This window comes from Chelonia mydas, chromosome 16 (assembly GCF_015237465.2).
Source record: "Chelonia mydas isolate rCheMyd1 chromosome 16, rCheMyd1.pri.v2, whole genome shotgun sequence".
In the NCBI taxonomy this organism is placed as follows: Eukaryota; Metazoa; Chordata; order Testudines; family Cheloniidae; genus Chelonia; species Chelonia mydas.
Genome location: NC_057857.1, coordinates 18,231,078 through 18,248,358, shown reverse-complemented (window position 1 = coordinate 18,248,358; position 17,281 = coordinate 18,231,078). Strand labels below are relative to the sequence as shown.

The 17,281-nt window shown below is 46.3% G+C and overlaps 1 protein-coding gene across 2 annotated transcripts in view; it reads right to left on the bottom strand.

Annotated features, from left to right (window-relative positions):
• OLFM1 (olfactomedin 1) overlaps positions 1-16,948 on the bottom strand; it is a 48,230-nt gene extending 31,282 nt beyond the window's left edge. Inside the window, exon 1 of one of the 2 annotated variants that reach the window (XM_037879905.2) lies at positions 16,396-16,948. In XM_037879905.2, the coding sequence (XP_037735833.1) occupies positions 16,396-16,491 (96 nt within the window). In that variant the 5' untranslated portion in view covers positions 16,492-16,948. Of the gene's footprint in view, positions 1-160; positions 542-16,395 lie in introns of those variants that run through there. The other variant, XM_037879904.2, reaches the window with a different exon arrangement.
• Between the last annotated feature and the right edge of the window lie 333 nt (positions 16,949-17,281).

Sequence of the window (17,281 nt, the reverse complement as noted above, 5' to 3'; positions counted from 1 at the left end):
CAGCCCCCCGACACTCACACAAAGTGCACAGACGTGCCCCACACACCAGCCCCCCGACACACACACAAAGTGCACAGACGTGCCCCGCACACCAGCCCCCCGACACTCACACACAGTGCACAGACGTGCCCTGCGCACCAGCTCCCCACCCGACACTTACTCCTGTGCTCCTGTCCAAGGTGCCCCCCGAGGCTGCGGTTAACTTGGTGCTGTTCAGCCCCACCAGGGACGGCAGCGTCTGCGACATCCAGTTGGTGATCATGGCCATGGTGCTCAGGACGACTCCGATCTTGAGCAAAGGCACCGACATCGCGGCGGGGATCGGCGGCAGCCGCCCTTCATTCCGAACCGGCCCGGGGCTGCCCGCGGCTCAGCGGCCCCCGCTGCCCCGCCCCGCCGGCCGAGCGCTCCCTAGACATCTCCGCTGGCTCCCGCCGGGGTCTCGCCTCTGCGGGGCTCCCTGCCGCCCGCACGCCGCCGGGCTGGCCCCGGCACCCCCACAGCCACGGTCCCTGCTGGGGGGGCCGCCGCTTGGCACACCAGTCCCAGGGGAGGGCGGAGCGGAGCGCCCAGCCAGCCGGAGGGTTTGCCCCGGGTGGACGGCGAGGGGTATTTGGGTGGGGAGGGGGGGGAAGGAGTTGGGGAGGGGTGCTGGGGTGCTTTTTTGTAAGGTGGAAGGAGCCCGGTCTCCAAAACCCCGCGTCTCCCTGGGACGTGCAATGCACATGCCTGACACGGACGATGGGGCGGGATGAAATGGATGGGGGGGGGAGGAGGGGGGGCGGAGACCAGCGGCTGGTGTGAAAATCAAACGCACGCTGATGTCAAACTGGGGGGGGTTTAGTTTCTCTCTCCCTTTGCTTCTCTCCAGCGCCCCCTGGCCGCCGTCGGGGGCTGGTTCGCCCAGACAGGAAAAGCCTTTTTGGACTTTTGGACCAGGTGGGTAAAGTACACGATGGGGTGTCTCTCCCCCTTTAGCATCAGTTTGCATCAGCACCACACTCAGCCCGGTGTCTGAGGCGTCGGTGAAGGGCTGGTTAGTCAGGGGAGCTGCCAGGGAGCACAAATCTCCCGGGCTCTCTTTTACTCGCCTGTGCTGGCGCGCGAGAGAAGCAGGGCTACCCCCAGCGCTGCCTTAACAAATATTAGGAAGAACCCAGTCAGTTGAAAAGAAAATAAGGAGGATGAGGAATTGGATTATAATCAGACCAGCGCAGCCTTCCCCTAGCAATGCTCTCTGCCTGGCTGTGCCATATTTTTCCTTGTACAGTCCTGAAGCCAGACGATAATTGTTTGCACGATTGTTGTAGCATGTTGGCCCAGGATATGAGAGGGACGAGGTGGGTGAGACAATATCGAACCTGGGTACCCGTACGCTAGGGGCACGCGGGAATAATCCCGTCCAGACAGACAACACATCGTGTTACCCCTTACAGACCGTCTTTTCCCCTGTTTTCATCAGTGTATTCTGACCCTATCTCTGATGGGAGTATGGCGTAGATTATGTTATTTGGAAAGGGGTACGCAGCCTAAAAAGTTTGAAAACCATGGCTTTATCGGACCAACTTCTGCTGGTGAAAAGGACAAGTGTTCCAGCTTCACAGAGCTCTTCAGACACTCTGCTTACCTTCCCCAAGTATTAACTGTCCTGTTCGCACGGCACTCCATCTGCTCTCATTTTAACTGGAGCTCTTCCCCATCCCCCACCCCCCTTAAGAGAGGCTAGTGCCGCTCGTACCTATCTATTTTTCTGCAAGACGGTGTGTTTTCCATTGACCCAGGCTTACTTGTGATGCCCATGCAGTCATGGTGGGGGATCTGTGGCTTCGTTATTCTTGTCACCTTCTCTGTCCTCTGACCCAGCTGTTGCATGATGTTCTGAGCCACTGTTACTTATGGTCTATCTACACTGTGATAAAAGACCCATGGCACAGCCGCAGCTGGCCCGCCTCACTCGTCTTGGGCTGCGAGGCTGTAAAATAGCCATGTGGACATTTGGGCTTGGGCTGGAGCCTGACACTCGCTGCCCCAGGATTTTTATGGCTGTGTAGACATAGGAGGGGAGTGCTGAGGGTCAGAGTCAATCTAAGCCTAAATTGGTGGCTCTTCCTCCACCTGCCCAGCCTTGCAAATGAAAACAAATTAAATAGAAAAGTCCCTCATATTTCCTTGCCTCATTTATAGCCCTGCCCACAACCAGGCAGCAGAATCAAAATCTTATTCACACCAGGTAGACTTCTCCTTCCTTAACTTTTAGTTGCTCCAGTTCCAAAGGAAACCCAACCCCACCCTAATGGAGAAAAATCCAGCCATGGCAGACTTCAAAGAGCCCTCCCTGATTCTCTACGGAATGGTCAAGAGAGCAGGATGGCAGAAGGTGGAAGATGTGATGGAGAACAAGCATCTTCCAAGGAAGACCTGTGATTCATGGAGTGGTGAATTAGGGGCATCAACTGGAGAGAGGCAACCCTCCATGTCTGAGTGGGGAGCTTGCTGCATTCTGAACATGTCTGTTTCATTGTCTTAACTTTGGGAGAGATGTTCTCCAGCACTGAGGAAATGAGCTTCCCTCCCCACCTCAGCCCCAGCAAATCTGATGTCTCCCATGGGTGGTGAGTAAGGTACCTCAGTGTTAATCATCATTATTAGTTGTATTACAGTAGCTCCCCCATCAAGGATTGTGTTAGTCACTGCACAAATACGCCACAAAAAGACTGTCACTGCCCCCAAAGAGGTGACAGTCTAAATATAAGATGAGACAGACCACTGGATACAACAGACTGATGTGGGAACAAAAGGTAAGCACACAAGCACCTCAGCCTCCCCCCTCAGCTTTCAAAACCCCTGATCAACCCAAAAGTTGGCAGGCTAAATCAGATTATACACATCGGCCAGATCCTCATCTGGTGCAAATCACTGAAGTCAGTGGAGCTACACTGGTTTACACCAGCAGGGGATCTGGCTGCTTGGTTTCTTTTTCAGAAAAATCTCATATTGCAATTGCTTGCACCACAGTGAACCAAACTGTAAGTAGGAAGCCACATGGCCATTTCATTGCAGACTGTGCTGATGGCTTTGTCAAAACATTTTCACTGAAAGTGGCTTCTCCATAAGGAAACAGTTCTCATTCAAGATTAAAAAAGATTTCCTCAAGGGGCTTATATAACTTTCCCAATGACTTCAGAAAGGAAGTGTTCCTCTGATCGAAATTCACAATTCCATCTTATTTTTTTTCTAGGTTAACATTTAAATACCACGTGCAGAAGAGAGATTACAAAATTAATCCTCTGGTCATGTGCAGGATTCCCCAAAAGAATAAAAGTCACATCTCTTGCTCCACAGTAATAAAGGCGGCCTCGGGGGAATCAGAGGCTTATCCCACTGCTTCCTGAGATTTCAAGAGGAACAAGAAGTAATCACAGTAATTAAAAAAAATAATAATACAAACTCTTTCCTCCTCTCAAGATTTGAAACACCAAAACAGTTAAGGTAAGATGGAGAGTTATATGCAATTGTCTGTAACTTCTTTCAAGGCTCTGCAACGCATACATTTTAGTACTGCAACACTGTGGTTTTCACCTTTGTTTGTGTGTGGAGGGGATTTAAAGGTGTTTCACTTTGTATTTGCAAAAAGATCTAATTTCTTGCTGAAGTGCAATTGCAAACCAGTGACTGACATGCATATTATGCAACTCTGCCATCAGAGAGCCTCTGCAATTGTTGGATTCGAGTGCCACCTTCTAGCGTAGATTGGTATTGCAGGCCCCCCTTCAAAAAGATGCTTTATAATACAGTGGATCATCAGTGATAATAAATACAGTGGAACAATGACTCATCCTACTCCCAGTCCTCTTTGATAACTCATCGTCCCCCCAGGGAATTTCTAAATAGCTCCAAAATGGATTGGTTAAGAGACAACTCCCAGTCTGCCTTTGTCAGCGTAAGAGCTGAAGAGCAGATGTTGGCAGTGGAATATAGAAAGTTTGGTGATGTCATCCACATTTTTGGTATCTCACAGGTCAGATTTACACTGGTGAAAATAAGGATCTATTTCTGCAAGTAGGGATAACTTGCTGCTACATAACTTTTTAGCTAAATAATCATTCACAAATTCACTATCTACCATTCTTATTGCCCCCCCCCCGCAATTACCGTCGTGTCTGAGCACCTCACGATCTTTAATGGGTATATCCTGTGCCCTACAGCAGTGCCGTTATCACGGTTTTAAAGATGGGGAACTGAGGCACACAGGCTAACGTCACACAGAGCAGGGAACCGAGGCATTTCTTCTGAGTTGCAGACTAGTGTCCTAATCACCGGACCATGTTTCCATCCTTCCCATAATGGGATGACCTCGAGAAGTCATCTAATCCAGCCGGCTGCACTGAGGCAGGACCAAGTAAGACTAGACTATTCCTGACAGGTGTTTGTCCAACCTGTTCTTAAAAACCTCCAGTGATGGGGATCAGCCAGGGCTGAGTACGGGGGCTTTGCCCAGGAGAACCCCATTGAGTGGGCATTTAGATTCCTTCCCCAGGCTGCTACAAGAATCTGTTTCATGGTAGTAATCTCTACCCTGCCTGCAACCTGCTTCTATTAGATGACTGGCAAAACTCCCATTGACTTCACCAGTGCTGGATCAAAGTCTCAAAATGGGTACAGACAGTGGGGTCCCGCTACCTTGCCCTGAGCCATGTTTGAAGAAGCCCTAACTTTGGACCCTTACAGGATCCCCACCACTCTTGCTGTGGGCAGGGGAGAGGAAAGCAGGACTTGCCCGTAAGTGACATCAGGGGAGGTTTAAGAAACAGAGAAAAGCCAAGCAGACACTTCACGAGACCCCCTAAGAGGAGAGAGGTGAGGCTGTGTGCACATGCTGGCTCCAGGCCTGCCGCCTCTCCCTTGATGGCAGTGGAAGCTTTCAGTGGGACTGGAACATGATTGGGTTCAATCTCTGGATACAACCAATGGCTGCAGATTGAAAGAGTTTAAACATGATTCTCTTCCCACAGCTAGCAGGACCCTCTCAGGGTAGAAGTGTGTCGTTGTTCATGACTGGCCTTATCCAAAGGCCACATTCCCACTATGCTTTGGGTCAGACCCAATAACCCTGGCAAGCCTGAAACTAACTAAAGTTTCTCTGTCACTCTTGACCTCTTTCACCTGACCAAATCCCGAGCTCATTGCTCATTTGTCACTCAGTCCTCAACGGAGGCAAAACCATAATCGACTGTGACGTGCGCAGCGTTGTTGTAGCCATCTTACTGCCAAGATTTTGAAGAGACAAGCTGGACGAGGTAAAATACGTTCTTCTTCCAAAGAAGAGCTCTGTGCAAGCTCAAAAGCTTGTCTCTCGTCAACAGAAGCTGGTCCAGTACAAGACAGTACCTCACCCACCTTGTTTCTCTAATTGACTTTAATGGCACTTTGCCCAAGTATGAACTCAATTAAAATGAGGCTATGGCCCCGCGTGTGCATGCCATGGCTTATTAGGACAGGGTTGCTCATATTGCCGGGCCGCTGCCATTAGAAGACCTTCACTAAATGAGGGAGGGGGAATTATCCCAAACCCTAGTGTCCAACCCTACTGATATTTCCTATACTGAATTCCCGTGATTCATTAACTCCCATGGAAGGCTGCCAGAAATACTGGTGGATGGTGGAATATTTTTCCTTCGGTGCAAATATCCAACAAATAATTAGATGCAAATGTGTGGCTTCATTGGAACAACTCAGATTTACATTGGTGTCACTGCGATCAAAATCTGTCCCAGCATTCTTACTAGGATGGTAGCAGTGAATGCTTAGGTCGAAGGTAAAACGCCATCTGCAGAGAGCTCTTAAAGGAAATCACATCCTTCTGTTCTATTCTAGTCTGTTCAGGTTCTTATACTGTGCTCATCACCACAGTATCTGAGCGCCGGATCCGTACGACACTTACCAGTGCAGTATTTATATCATTTCAGTGCTCATTTGGAAAGCAGGGTATGACGTAAAACTCACCTCTCATGCTAGTCTTCAATAAATACATAGAAGAAGAATTAGTTCAGAAGCATATAGAAATTAACATCTTTTTTAGACCTTCACCTTCTACCCACATATAGTTTTTAAATAATAAAGTATGTTAAAAAAGCTAACAAAAATGCATTCTGTAGCTTTTATTCCCCCAGGAATGTATAAAGATTCATTCCCCCTCAGTACACATAGGTACTGTTACTGGTATTCAGTCGTGGTAATAGTAGTATACAGAACCATTCATCCAAGGATTGAAAAATGCTTTCCAAATGTTAAGCTTTGTAACACCTCTGGGCTTCCAGACCCTACTCTTGTGGAAGCCAATGACAAAGCTCTACTTTAATGGCGCAGGATCAGGTAGGAATTTATTAGACTTATTTCACAGATAGAGCAAATGAAGCACGGGGAGCTGACGAGCTTGCCTGTGATCACACAAAGACACAGACTCCCACAGTCTGGGCTCCCAATCTATTCCCTCTCCTGTATCCCTATTGCAACCACCTTCCCTTTATGAAAATTATGGGCCGGATCCTCAGCTCGTGTAAATCAGCATAGCTGTACTGACTTCAATGGAGCTACATTGATTTACAACAGCAGAGGAAGTGGCCATGCTTAGGCTAATCAAGAGAAGAATAAACCCATTTGAATTTTTAGGCTCCTTTGCTTCCATATGCTTCAGAGCATCTATTCTCTTCTTTCAAGAGCCTGTTAACATAACGGGAGTTATGCAAGGCCATCCAGAGAACAATGGCTCTCTGAAAAAAGTCAATGACTTGTTGCATTTATTGTCTTTCCAGATCCCTGGATTGGAGCCTTCCTTATCAGACCCTAATTCCATTATTTATAGCTCAACCTCACATGGCAACAAATTGCCACAGCACTTTCTCTAAAGAGTCAGTCCCACCTGGATGTAGCGGAAAGGGCCACACACAGATACATCAATTCCAGCCCCAAATGGAGGCTTTGCAAAATCCGTGATCAATTGTAATGTCTCTATTCTATTTTTTAAATGGCAATTATTAAGTCAGAAGAGTTTTTTTATTAGGTTTTTTTGTTCAGATTTAAATACTATCTCGCAGGGTTAGAAACCCCAACACTGCAGCTTTATGCAAAGGCCTGAGCTCCAGGAAGTGAAAATGACCGGTGTATTGACCTTGCCCAAGCTAAGTGAAATGCAAAAATGAAACCCTCATTGTTATTGCTCAAGTGTACATTAGAGACAGGTTCTTTCAACTGTTGTGGTCTGAAAGGTGATAGTAAAAAAAATCCACAAGGACATATGTTTAAATGCATTGGGCCTGAACCTACATTCACTTACACTAAAGTAAATCAGGAGTAATGCCACTGAAGTCAATGGGGATACAGTGGTGTAAGTGCGAGAAGAATCAGTCCCCTTGTTTTCAACCTGACAGCATCCTCTTAGGGAAGCTTTCCAGTGCAAAGCAAGATCTGGCCCTTAAAGAGAAACTGACACCTCTTCGAATTTTTGACAAAACCTCTCTTAGTCTTAGGTTTTCCTTGATATCTCAGATCGCCTCTCTTCTGACTGCTTCATTGTTTATCACACGGGTTATTTGGCTTGAAAAGAGGCTCCTTATGTCTCTGAGTTTATCTGTTCCTGTTGTGTATTCTACACCTGATGTCTCCATGGCATCAATCATTTCCAGAGCAGCCAATTCTGATGTCTCAATGAGTGAATTACTGCTGTAATGAGATAATAAGCAGCAGGGAAAGATGAACTGTTAGGGAACAAAAGATCTCATTTGCATGGATATATCCTTAGTAATAAAGGATGAGGAAAAAAAGACATAAAAATATATGGTATAGAATGGATCCCACTTAATGGCAAACTACTAAATGGAAAATTTCACTAATGGAAAAGTTGTTGTCCATGCATAATGTAAAATGAACGCAGCTGACTGCAATTGACCTAAGAGGCCAGCATTCTCAAATATGGTCAGCAAATTTGTGCCCGTATTTATGCATGACACACTAATACAGGATAGACCTTTGTCTCCCTCTTGTGGCTGGTCCACCCACATAAAAGGTTATGAAGTTGCCACAGCTACCAGGTGGAGGCTTGGGGTCCTAGCCGAATCGTGTTGATCACAGTAGAAAGGCTCCTATTGAATCAGAGGGATTTTTAGCTCTGTTCTTCAGCTCAAGAGATACAGGCTCATCCTTTTAGCAGGGAAGGTTCTGGGTTCAAACTCTGCTGCTGTCCCATGCTGTGTCAGTTACACATGCAGAGCCGAACACATATTTATGTATAATGTGCAAATTCAGCAACTGCCTGACTGGCAAATCAACTGTTATTTTCACATACTATTTTCGTGCTTCCTTGCGTTCACAAACGAGAGCGTGCACATAAATGCAGGGGTAGATATGGAAGCGGGGTTGAGGTCAGCAGTGATAATGCCCTATAGATTTATAGATTATAAGGACCATCTAGTCTCACCTCCTGTATAACACAGGCCACAGGACTCCCTGGTTTGAACTAAACATCTCTTTGAGGTATGTTTGGTAGCGTTCTTGGCTGAGCACCAAAACCAGGATGGCAGTGGGCGGTAGAGTAGTTATTTATTAGCTGTGCTCTGGAAAAGCTCGGTGACATCCCACATCAATGCTCCTTTGAAAGGGAGAAACCTGAGAATGATTCCTCCTGCCTGCTCCACACAACCCTTAGGTGGAATTCACCGCTGTGCAAAGGGCCTGCATGAGACTTACGCACCATTTAAGTCTCACTCAATTCCTCAGAATGAGGCTCACGAGGCGCATATAGGCCTCGTGCACCGGGGAGAACTTGCCCCATAAGGCAAATCCTGTCTGACGAGCACAGCCCAGAGTAATCAGGCTGGGTGTACAGAGGCTAGGAGAATGAATCTTACACTCCTAGACCACTGAGCAGCAGCCAAGTTATTCTATGGTACCTCAGGGCTGCAGTCATGCCCCCTCTGTGGGGCAATGTCTGATGGGTTCATGTAGCAATAGATCCATCAGCATTACGCCCATGTGTTTCCCCTCCCCCATCAACTTCCTGCAAGCTGGGGAATCCCAAGCTCCTCTAGGGACTGTGTTCTGCGGCATGGTAGGGACCACACACCCTGTGGGTGTTTCCAGAACACTTGCCTCTCCCCCAATCTTTGGGCAACACACCCACACACTGCTTCCACTGTGTCCAGTGCCTCTGGGCCTGGGGAGCAGAGAAAAGGATCTGCCCCTTAGTGTCATTTATCACAGGAGTTGTTATTTGCTTTTAAAGTGACACTGACTAGATGCTATCAGCCTAGCTGGAGGTGCAGAAAGTTCACAAGGTTGGACTGGAAGGAGGCTTTGAGAACTGGAAGTGAGGTGGACCGGCCCCTGCTTTGGGAAATCCCAGCGAGTGGGGAAAATGCGGTGGGAAGCCGATGTTCCCATTAAACAGACTGGACTGCACTGGGCATGTAGGTGCATAATAGTGTACTGCAGATGGTCTAGACGGATGCAAAGGACAACATTCTAATACAGATCAGGCTTCAGGGGCTCTTTGCCTGTGGGGCTTTGGTTCAGTCTAGGACACAGACAGGGACCACTTGCAAAGTACAGCTCTGGCCCTGGATCCTGGTCTGGATTCAAACCCTTCCGTGGGTGAGATGTTCAGGTCGAGGATTCTACCATGGGCGCCTCTCTAACGTGATAAGTACAAGGCAGCACAGTATATTGGACATCAACGTTCATCGGTGAGTGGACAGACAGAGACGCACATGAATGTGGGGTGGGTGGGGCAGCAGAGTTCCTATTAGAAAGAATATTTTTGCAAAGTTTCTCTCCCCCCACCCCTCGTGTTTATACAGAACCTAGCACAATGGGGTCCCGGTCCATGACCGGGATTCGTAGTTGCTATGGCAATACAAATAAGTAATAATCACATTTCACCCCACCCCCATTGCCGTGGGCCTTAAGAAGCACAGTGGGGCAGTAGGGATCATTCTGTGCTTCTCCCCTCAATCGTTGTGTATAACCAGGGTTGGGAGTCACAGGAAGGGGACCACAACTCCCCACTCAGTGGCTAATAGCAGAAGGGAGCTCCCCCGCTTCCATGCATGAGTGGGAGAGCAGTGCTCCCCCACAGTTCCCCCGCTCCTTGGCTGGGGCACCCTCTCCTGCTTCAATTGACTGTGACCCCTGTGCATGGCCCCATTAGAATGCAAGGGAGGTGAATGAACTGAGAAGAGACTCCAGGAACCGGGGGGTGGGACTGACTGCCAGCAAGGAGCATGATTTCCCCCTTAATCCTTCCATTGAGCACCGAAAGCAATACAAAGTTCAGGGCCTCACGCTGCTGTCTTTGTGTCCCACCAGCTGAAGTCAGCAGAGCCCAGATCCTCAGAAGGTATTTAGGAGCCTAATTCCCATTGAAAGGGAATTTAGGCCCTAATTCCCTTTGAGAAGCTGGACCTAAGAGCTTTCATAGCACTAGAAATGCCTCAATACAGCAGGACTGCACTGAAGCAATACAAACGTTCCTAGCTTCCTTTCACCTATAAGAGAGACTCCTGTTTTATATTTACCCTGCACCTCCCTATCCTGAAAGATCCCAATGTGCTGCACAAACCATGGACCTTATTCAGCAGACCTTACCCCCACTAAGCTCCCATTTTGCATAAGCTATGCACAATTGGCTTTCGACACATAGAGCAGCACTGAAATGCAGCCACTTCTGGGGCGAGGCACAGCATGCTGCACAGTAGTCATGAGGAGGTTAAATTCTAGCTATCAACACGAGACAATTCCTTGCACATGGTAAGTGCCGTGTGAGTTTTACTCTCTACACACAGTGCAGAAGACCCTGAATTTTGCAGCAGAAAGATCATGCTCTCAGTATTACGTTTGAACAGAATAATCCCCCTTTACAGATCTTTGCCTTGTACTAAATCTGTGTTTAGCTAAAGCTGCTCTTGACACTAAACCCACAATCTCATAGCAAATGCCAATATATGTCACAGAAGTCTGTGAGCCCAGTATAGCAGCATTACAGTTAATGGGAATTTTGCAACGATTTCAATAGATGAGGTTTGTATTAGGAGCAATTATCAGCATATCTTTTACGAGCAGGTTTCCTTAAGGTCAATATTGGGGTGTGGATGGGGAAATATTTCCATAGGTCGGTTCGGAACTACTGTCCAGAAAGTCTTTTTAAATTAATAAATAAGTATATCCCATTGTTGTGTGTGTTAATTGCTTCGTACTATCAAAATTAGTACTGAAGTCTGGCAAAGCACCTGCTTTAATCCTCTTCTCCCTGTTCTTGTCCTTCCCACAAGGTCTCTTGTGATCTCACTAGATTTAGAGCATTGTCTACTAATTAGAGCAGGGGGGATTGAGAGTCAGGACTCCTGGGTTCTACTTCCAGTTCTGAAAGAGGAGTGAAGTTTAGTAGTGAGAAGATGCAGGAGACTGGTAGTCAGCACTCCTGGACTCTGCTCTGGGAGGGAAGGGTGGTATAATAGTTAAAGCATGTAAGAGATTAGAAACCACTATTTCCAGCTTTGCTTTGTCTTGCTGTGCTACCTGGGACTCATCATGGCCTCTCTGTGGCTCAGTTTACCTGTGCGTAAAAAAACCCACTTCCTTCAAGAGTAATGATACTTAATGTCATTGATATTTGTCATTGATCTACAGCCATGTTAGTGTTTGTCTCGAGCATTACTATGGCCCTATGGTTCATGATTTCATAATAGCAAGCAAAAGCCGCAGTTTATCACTCATAACTGAGAACTGACTTCTTCCATTGTCAATGCAGTTTTACAGTCCTCATCTACCTAATTCAGTTAGATAGTAATTAGTTTTGTATTACTTTACACAGTGATTCTAATACTGATTACAAGGCCTGATAACTTGAGTAATAAATATAACCCAAGGCTGACAATTACCTGTCTTTTTTATTGGTGAAAGCTGAAGTTAGCGAAACGAGACATTAATTGGTTTATGAAATGAGGCATCTGCCTCATGTTACAGGCTGCAGATTTGCAGCTTAATTCTACAGTGTGGCTCCACAATAGGGGATGAAGGAGCCTAGCAATCAGCGTGAACGTTTGAAAATCACCTCAATAGTTACAGCTAAACTAGCACAGTCTAAGGCCTGGCGTTAAAGTGAGTTAGAACCGAGCTGCAGGGGGATCAATGTGCAGGGGGAGTCAGAGAAGTACCATCCTCCTTCCCTGCTCTCTGGCTCCAAAATCTAAGAGCCACATTTTCAACGGCAAAGCAACATGTGAGATCGCAAAAATGCATGCCTGGTTCTCCTCTCACTTTTACACCAGCAGTGTAACTCCATTGACTGTAAAGAAGTTATTCCTGTTTGACTCCAGTGTCAATGAACCGGAAAACCCCCAGCTTTGGACACTTGGAAAATTGTGGAAGGGGTGCAAACTGATAGCATTTGCACTCACAATTATGGGGTTTTACAGATCCATTGGAAATGCACACTTTTTTGCCAGGGCACCCAGGGATGAAAACCGTATACCAATGAACCAGATATGCTATTTTGAAAATCAGTGCTAAAGTTCCCTTAGACCCTTAAATGGGAGCCCTAAATATTCAATAACTTCCCTGCCCCAGGGAATGTATATTTCTTCTGTGGATTGAATTATTATTGGTCAAATAAATATCAAGGTGTTTCTTACCTCTCTATGTACCCTCAAAACTTCTGGGAAAAGCTATGGCAATTTCATAAGTACCTCAATGTGCAGTTAACAGCCCTGTTCAAGAGAGACTGAATACATTATAAACCAAGATTGGGGATGGGGTGCGGGGGGAAGGAGAGGTCCAGTCTGTAATCCTGATTATGATCTTAAACCTGTTTTCCATTCATCTAACTCCACTGGTTTGGATGGAGTTACTCCTGATTTACATCAGTGTAAGAATCAGGGCCTATATTTAAATCTGCATCTATAGCCATATATAATAAACCTTGTGAAGCAGATCCTCGGGTGGTATAAATTCCCATAGCTCCACTGAAGTCATCTGAGGATGTAACCCTTTATCTCTCTGGGGTTCCAGCTGCCAAAGAAAGAAAGCTCTCATTCTGAACTCAGAAGAACTTTGGCTAAACTTGCATGCATGTAGATGGAAGAATTGGGGTTTTGCCTGCCAATGGCAACAGGTACCAGTAAAATCCAGTCCATTCAAATTCAACTGTAATATTCATCATTTCATTATTTGGATCACTGACCTGTAAAAATGTGAAATGCAATTTAAGGACTTGGGCTAGCGTAAGCCTCGGACTCTAATATTCTGAATATTTCCATATGGAAATAACTCTGAAATTAAAAAGACAATAATATGTAAGTCTAAAGGGATAAAACTACAAGTGGGGAAACAAAGGGCAAGCTGAAGTTATAACAATGACAAGACTCTGTGACACAGAAGTTTGGCCAACTCCTGTTATTTTGACTTGGGATCCCATTAACTTTTAGTCAGGACTTGATTCCAAGCATGTGCTACTTTTTCAGGATTTAATCCACAGTGTCCGTTTGCAATGTCCCGCATGCTCTAGGAGCGAATTCAGGGGTAGGGCACAGCTAACCCTGCTTTTCAGAAGCCAGCTGTGACTGGGATTACTTGAGAATTCAGCTCTAGTTTAGGTGCTCAGATATGATTAGTGGGTTGTTTTGGAAACAACGCTCTCCCTTCCCACCAGGAGATGGTTACCCTTCTGTACACAGAACAGCAGCAGTTAGTTGTTAAAGGAAAGCAATGTACTCACCCCTTACCATTGCAAAGTCTGCTCTAGCACCCCTTATGGGGAGTATCTGGGGGGGCTGATGTGCATGCTTTGTGTTATTAAAGGGAGGGAGCGGGGGTTGACAACAGCCTTTGCATTGTCACTGAAAGCTGCCTAATTAGAAATGAATCTTCCCTTAACCATGGCCCCCCCACTGGGCTCTCGGGAGGGGGCAGGGGAATGCAGATGAGAGCGTGACTCCAGTGCATGTGATAGAGATGTTAATTTGGCACCAAATTAAACGTGGGAGGCAGGGAACTGGGCGGCGTCAGGGATGAAAGGCCTATTTGGGGATTGCATCTGGCAGCTGTGCTATGGAAATGAGATGCAAAAACTGTGAAACAGATCTGCAGAGCCAAACAATTCCACATCTACGCTGGAGAGCTCTCCATTCCCATAGAACAGGAAGGCGGTTCGGAGAAAGGAGCCTAAATCAGTGTTGCCAGCTCAAGGTAGACAGTGAAAGCAAGCAAGGAGGGTACCTGCTCAGCTCCTATTTTTGCTAAAATCTAGCCAAGGTTTATATGTTTTTATTTAAAACCAGTGGGCTAAACACTGCTCTGCGATAGCTCCACTGAAGTCAGTCAGGGATTATTTTAGCCCAAAGCTTGTAGCTGGAGTGGGCTGATTTAGTTTGCTCAGACTAAAGTTGGGACAAAAGTTCTTCCACACCTGCAAAACAGAATCTGATACTCTACCAACACCAGCAGCTGCCTCAGCACAAGGAGATGCAATAGCTAAGGTGTCCTTGCAGGAAAATGCCAAGGCAGAGAAGGTGGGTGCTGAAAGAGAGAAAGAAGCCATTAAGCAGTTGGGGGAAAGAGTTTCATGCAGCCAAGAAATTCAAATTCCCCATGAAACAGATACTCTCATGCTCGCCTGGGGGCGACCAAGAAGGGAGAGAGGAGGGAAGATACAAGCTTGCTGAGAAGGCAGCCCAAGATCGCTGGTGTTTATCATGCCAAAGGAGGATGGCAGGGTCTTCACCAGGAAGCACTGTTTGTTTGTTTCAGGGCAATTCTTGTTCGTTTCACCCTGCTTTGCCCAGTTTGGCCATGCAGGTGTATGTGAGCGAGTATATACCCTGGTGCATATTCTCTCTCAATGCACACAACAGCTTTTTATTGGTCAGTCACTTTAGCTATAATTCCTTCCCAGCCCGTCCACTTTACAGGCAACTTGGAATTGTCTTTAATAAGCCTTCCCCCCCCCCCCCCCTTTGGTCCCAACGTTTTAAGACTTTGCTTTGGAGATTTCTTCCTTTCAGCAGCAGCTCAGAAATATTCTGTAGGTAAAACATGCTTTAGCCACTACATTTCTGTTCCCAGGACAGTGACTTAAGAGACTATTGTGTGTGTGTAATATAATTAAAAAAAACATAAAATATCTGGAATGAGAGTCCAGCTGCTAATTGGTTCCATATCCGAGAGCCTCTTGGAGAGGGTCCATTCCTATTTATTTATTGCTTCAAGGCAACATTACAATTAACACACACACACACCCCGCCACATAGAGTATCCCCTTGTGATCACTTTTGCTCCTTTCTTGCGTGATTAAGAAAAAGCAAAACCATCCTTGTTTCTTAAAGAAGTGGAATGGACTTTTATTTCTACTCCCTCAAAAAAAACCTCCCCCCCAACTCAACAATAGGTGGGCTTGGAAAGTACAGGAAGGCAATCAAATAAAGAAAGAAACAGCCCCCAAGCATGCCACAAATGGAAACACTAAGAGACATTTAAATGTCACCCTAAATCAGGAAAGCTACCGCCACACCAGTCGTTTATCTATATAAAGGGGAGGGGATGAGCGGGAATGAAACAGAAGTGATTGCAGGTGCAAATTACATATTTTACAAGGGAAAATAGAACACACACAAGTAGACAGACTGACTGACCAACCCCTAGCTTACCAATAACAGAATGTGCATTTCAAGCTACTTACACTATTGCATTTTTAAAGACATCACATACACCCCCAAATCCTGTCCATTTGCCAGCTGAGAATTGCACTGAGACTGTAGCAACCTCATCTTTAATTGTGGACTTTTCAAAGAAGGAGGAGGAATAAAAAAAAAAAATTTTTTTTTAAAAGCTGAACACTCAAGACCCCCAGTGATGAAATGTTGTGGTAGATGACGATGAATTCCCTTCCTCCCCTAGTGAAACAAAAGGCAGTCACATTACAGAGTCACCAGTTTCACCTTACCTGAAATTCAACTCTCCTTCCCTCCCCCCTCCCCAATTAAAAGTTGAATTCAACCACCCTACCCCATTCCAAATCTGGCTGCCATAAAAATCTACAGCAGATCTGAAGGCACAAAGGCAGCCTTAAAAAAAAAAAAAAAATCCCCTTTAAGTCCGATCTCTTCACCAGGCACACGAACACCTTTATCCCTCCACCCTGAGCTCCCCCTCACTGCTCGCCTGCATCGCAGGAGAGGAATTTGATGAATGACCTCTATTGCATGCTCCAAAAAGAAGGAAGGGGGAGGGATGGGGGAGGGGGAGTGAAATTGACAGAAAGATGCAATTTGCTACTCTAGTTTCTTTTGTGTCCTACAGCTTTAGCAGAAAATGGCGTTGGGAGAGAGAGAGAAAAAAAAAGAAACCTACTTGAGTTAGTTCTGTGCCCATCAGCAGAAGAAAGAAGAGACTCAGAAGCTTGCTTGTAGGTTGCATCTCTTGCACACAGTTCCAGGTACCTGGCATGCAGATTTCCCCCTCTCCTCCTGGGTTATTTTCTGTTGCTGCGTTGATCACCGGCTCCCCTGGGTTGCTTTTGGGTCCTTCAATTTTTTTTTTTATTATGATTCTCTCAGTACCCCGAGAAGGCAATGCAAGAAATCTGCTTAGCACAGCCTTCACTTTGCATATTTAGTGAGCTCCCCGTGTCTCCTCTTCTCTCTGATCTGCCTCTCTCGGGCTTTTTTTTTTACAAATTTTATTATGATGATGATTATTTAATGGCTCCCCTGATCGAAAGACATTGGCGAGGAGAAATTCAACGGAGCACGAAATGATTATCTCTGCAATTGCCAAAAGTTTGCCTTGAAAAGGGGGGCTGATGGAGGGAGGACAGGGATTAAAAAAAAAAGGAAAGGAATTGGAAGGCAGGGGCTACTAGCAGGGATGGATGTTTGAAACAGGATGTGACATCAACAAAGGCGGGGGAAATTTAACTAGACACGGAGAAGGGAATGGGTGGGGGGAGGTAAAGCAGCAGCATCAAAAATGCAGCCAGACACAAAAGGAGGAGGGGTCAGATTTGGTACTGGGGGTCTGAGGAAAGCAGACAAAAGGGACTGAGGATGAACGTGGAAGGGTTCCTCTGCAGCGAATTTAAGGCAAGCCCTGGCCCAGTTGCAGCGGGTTCCAAAGTGAGAAACTCCAATGCACAGAAGCAAGAAGGGAGCTAAAGGAAGAGATGCAAATAGGAGCCAGCTGCTGTATTTTCAAGGCAAAGAGGATTTTTCTTGATTTAACAGTACCCCTCTACACA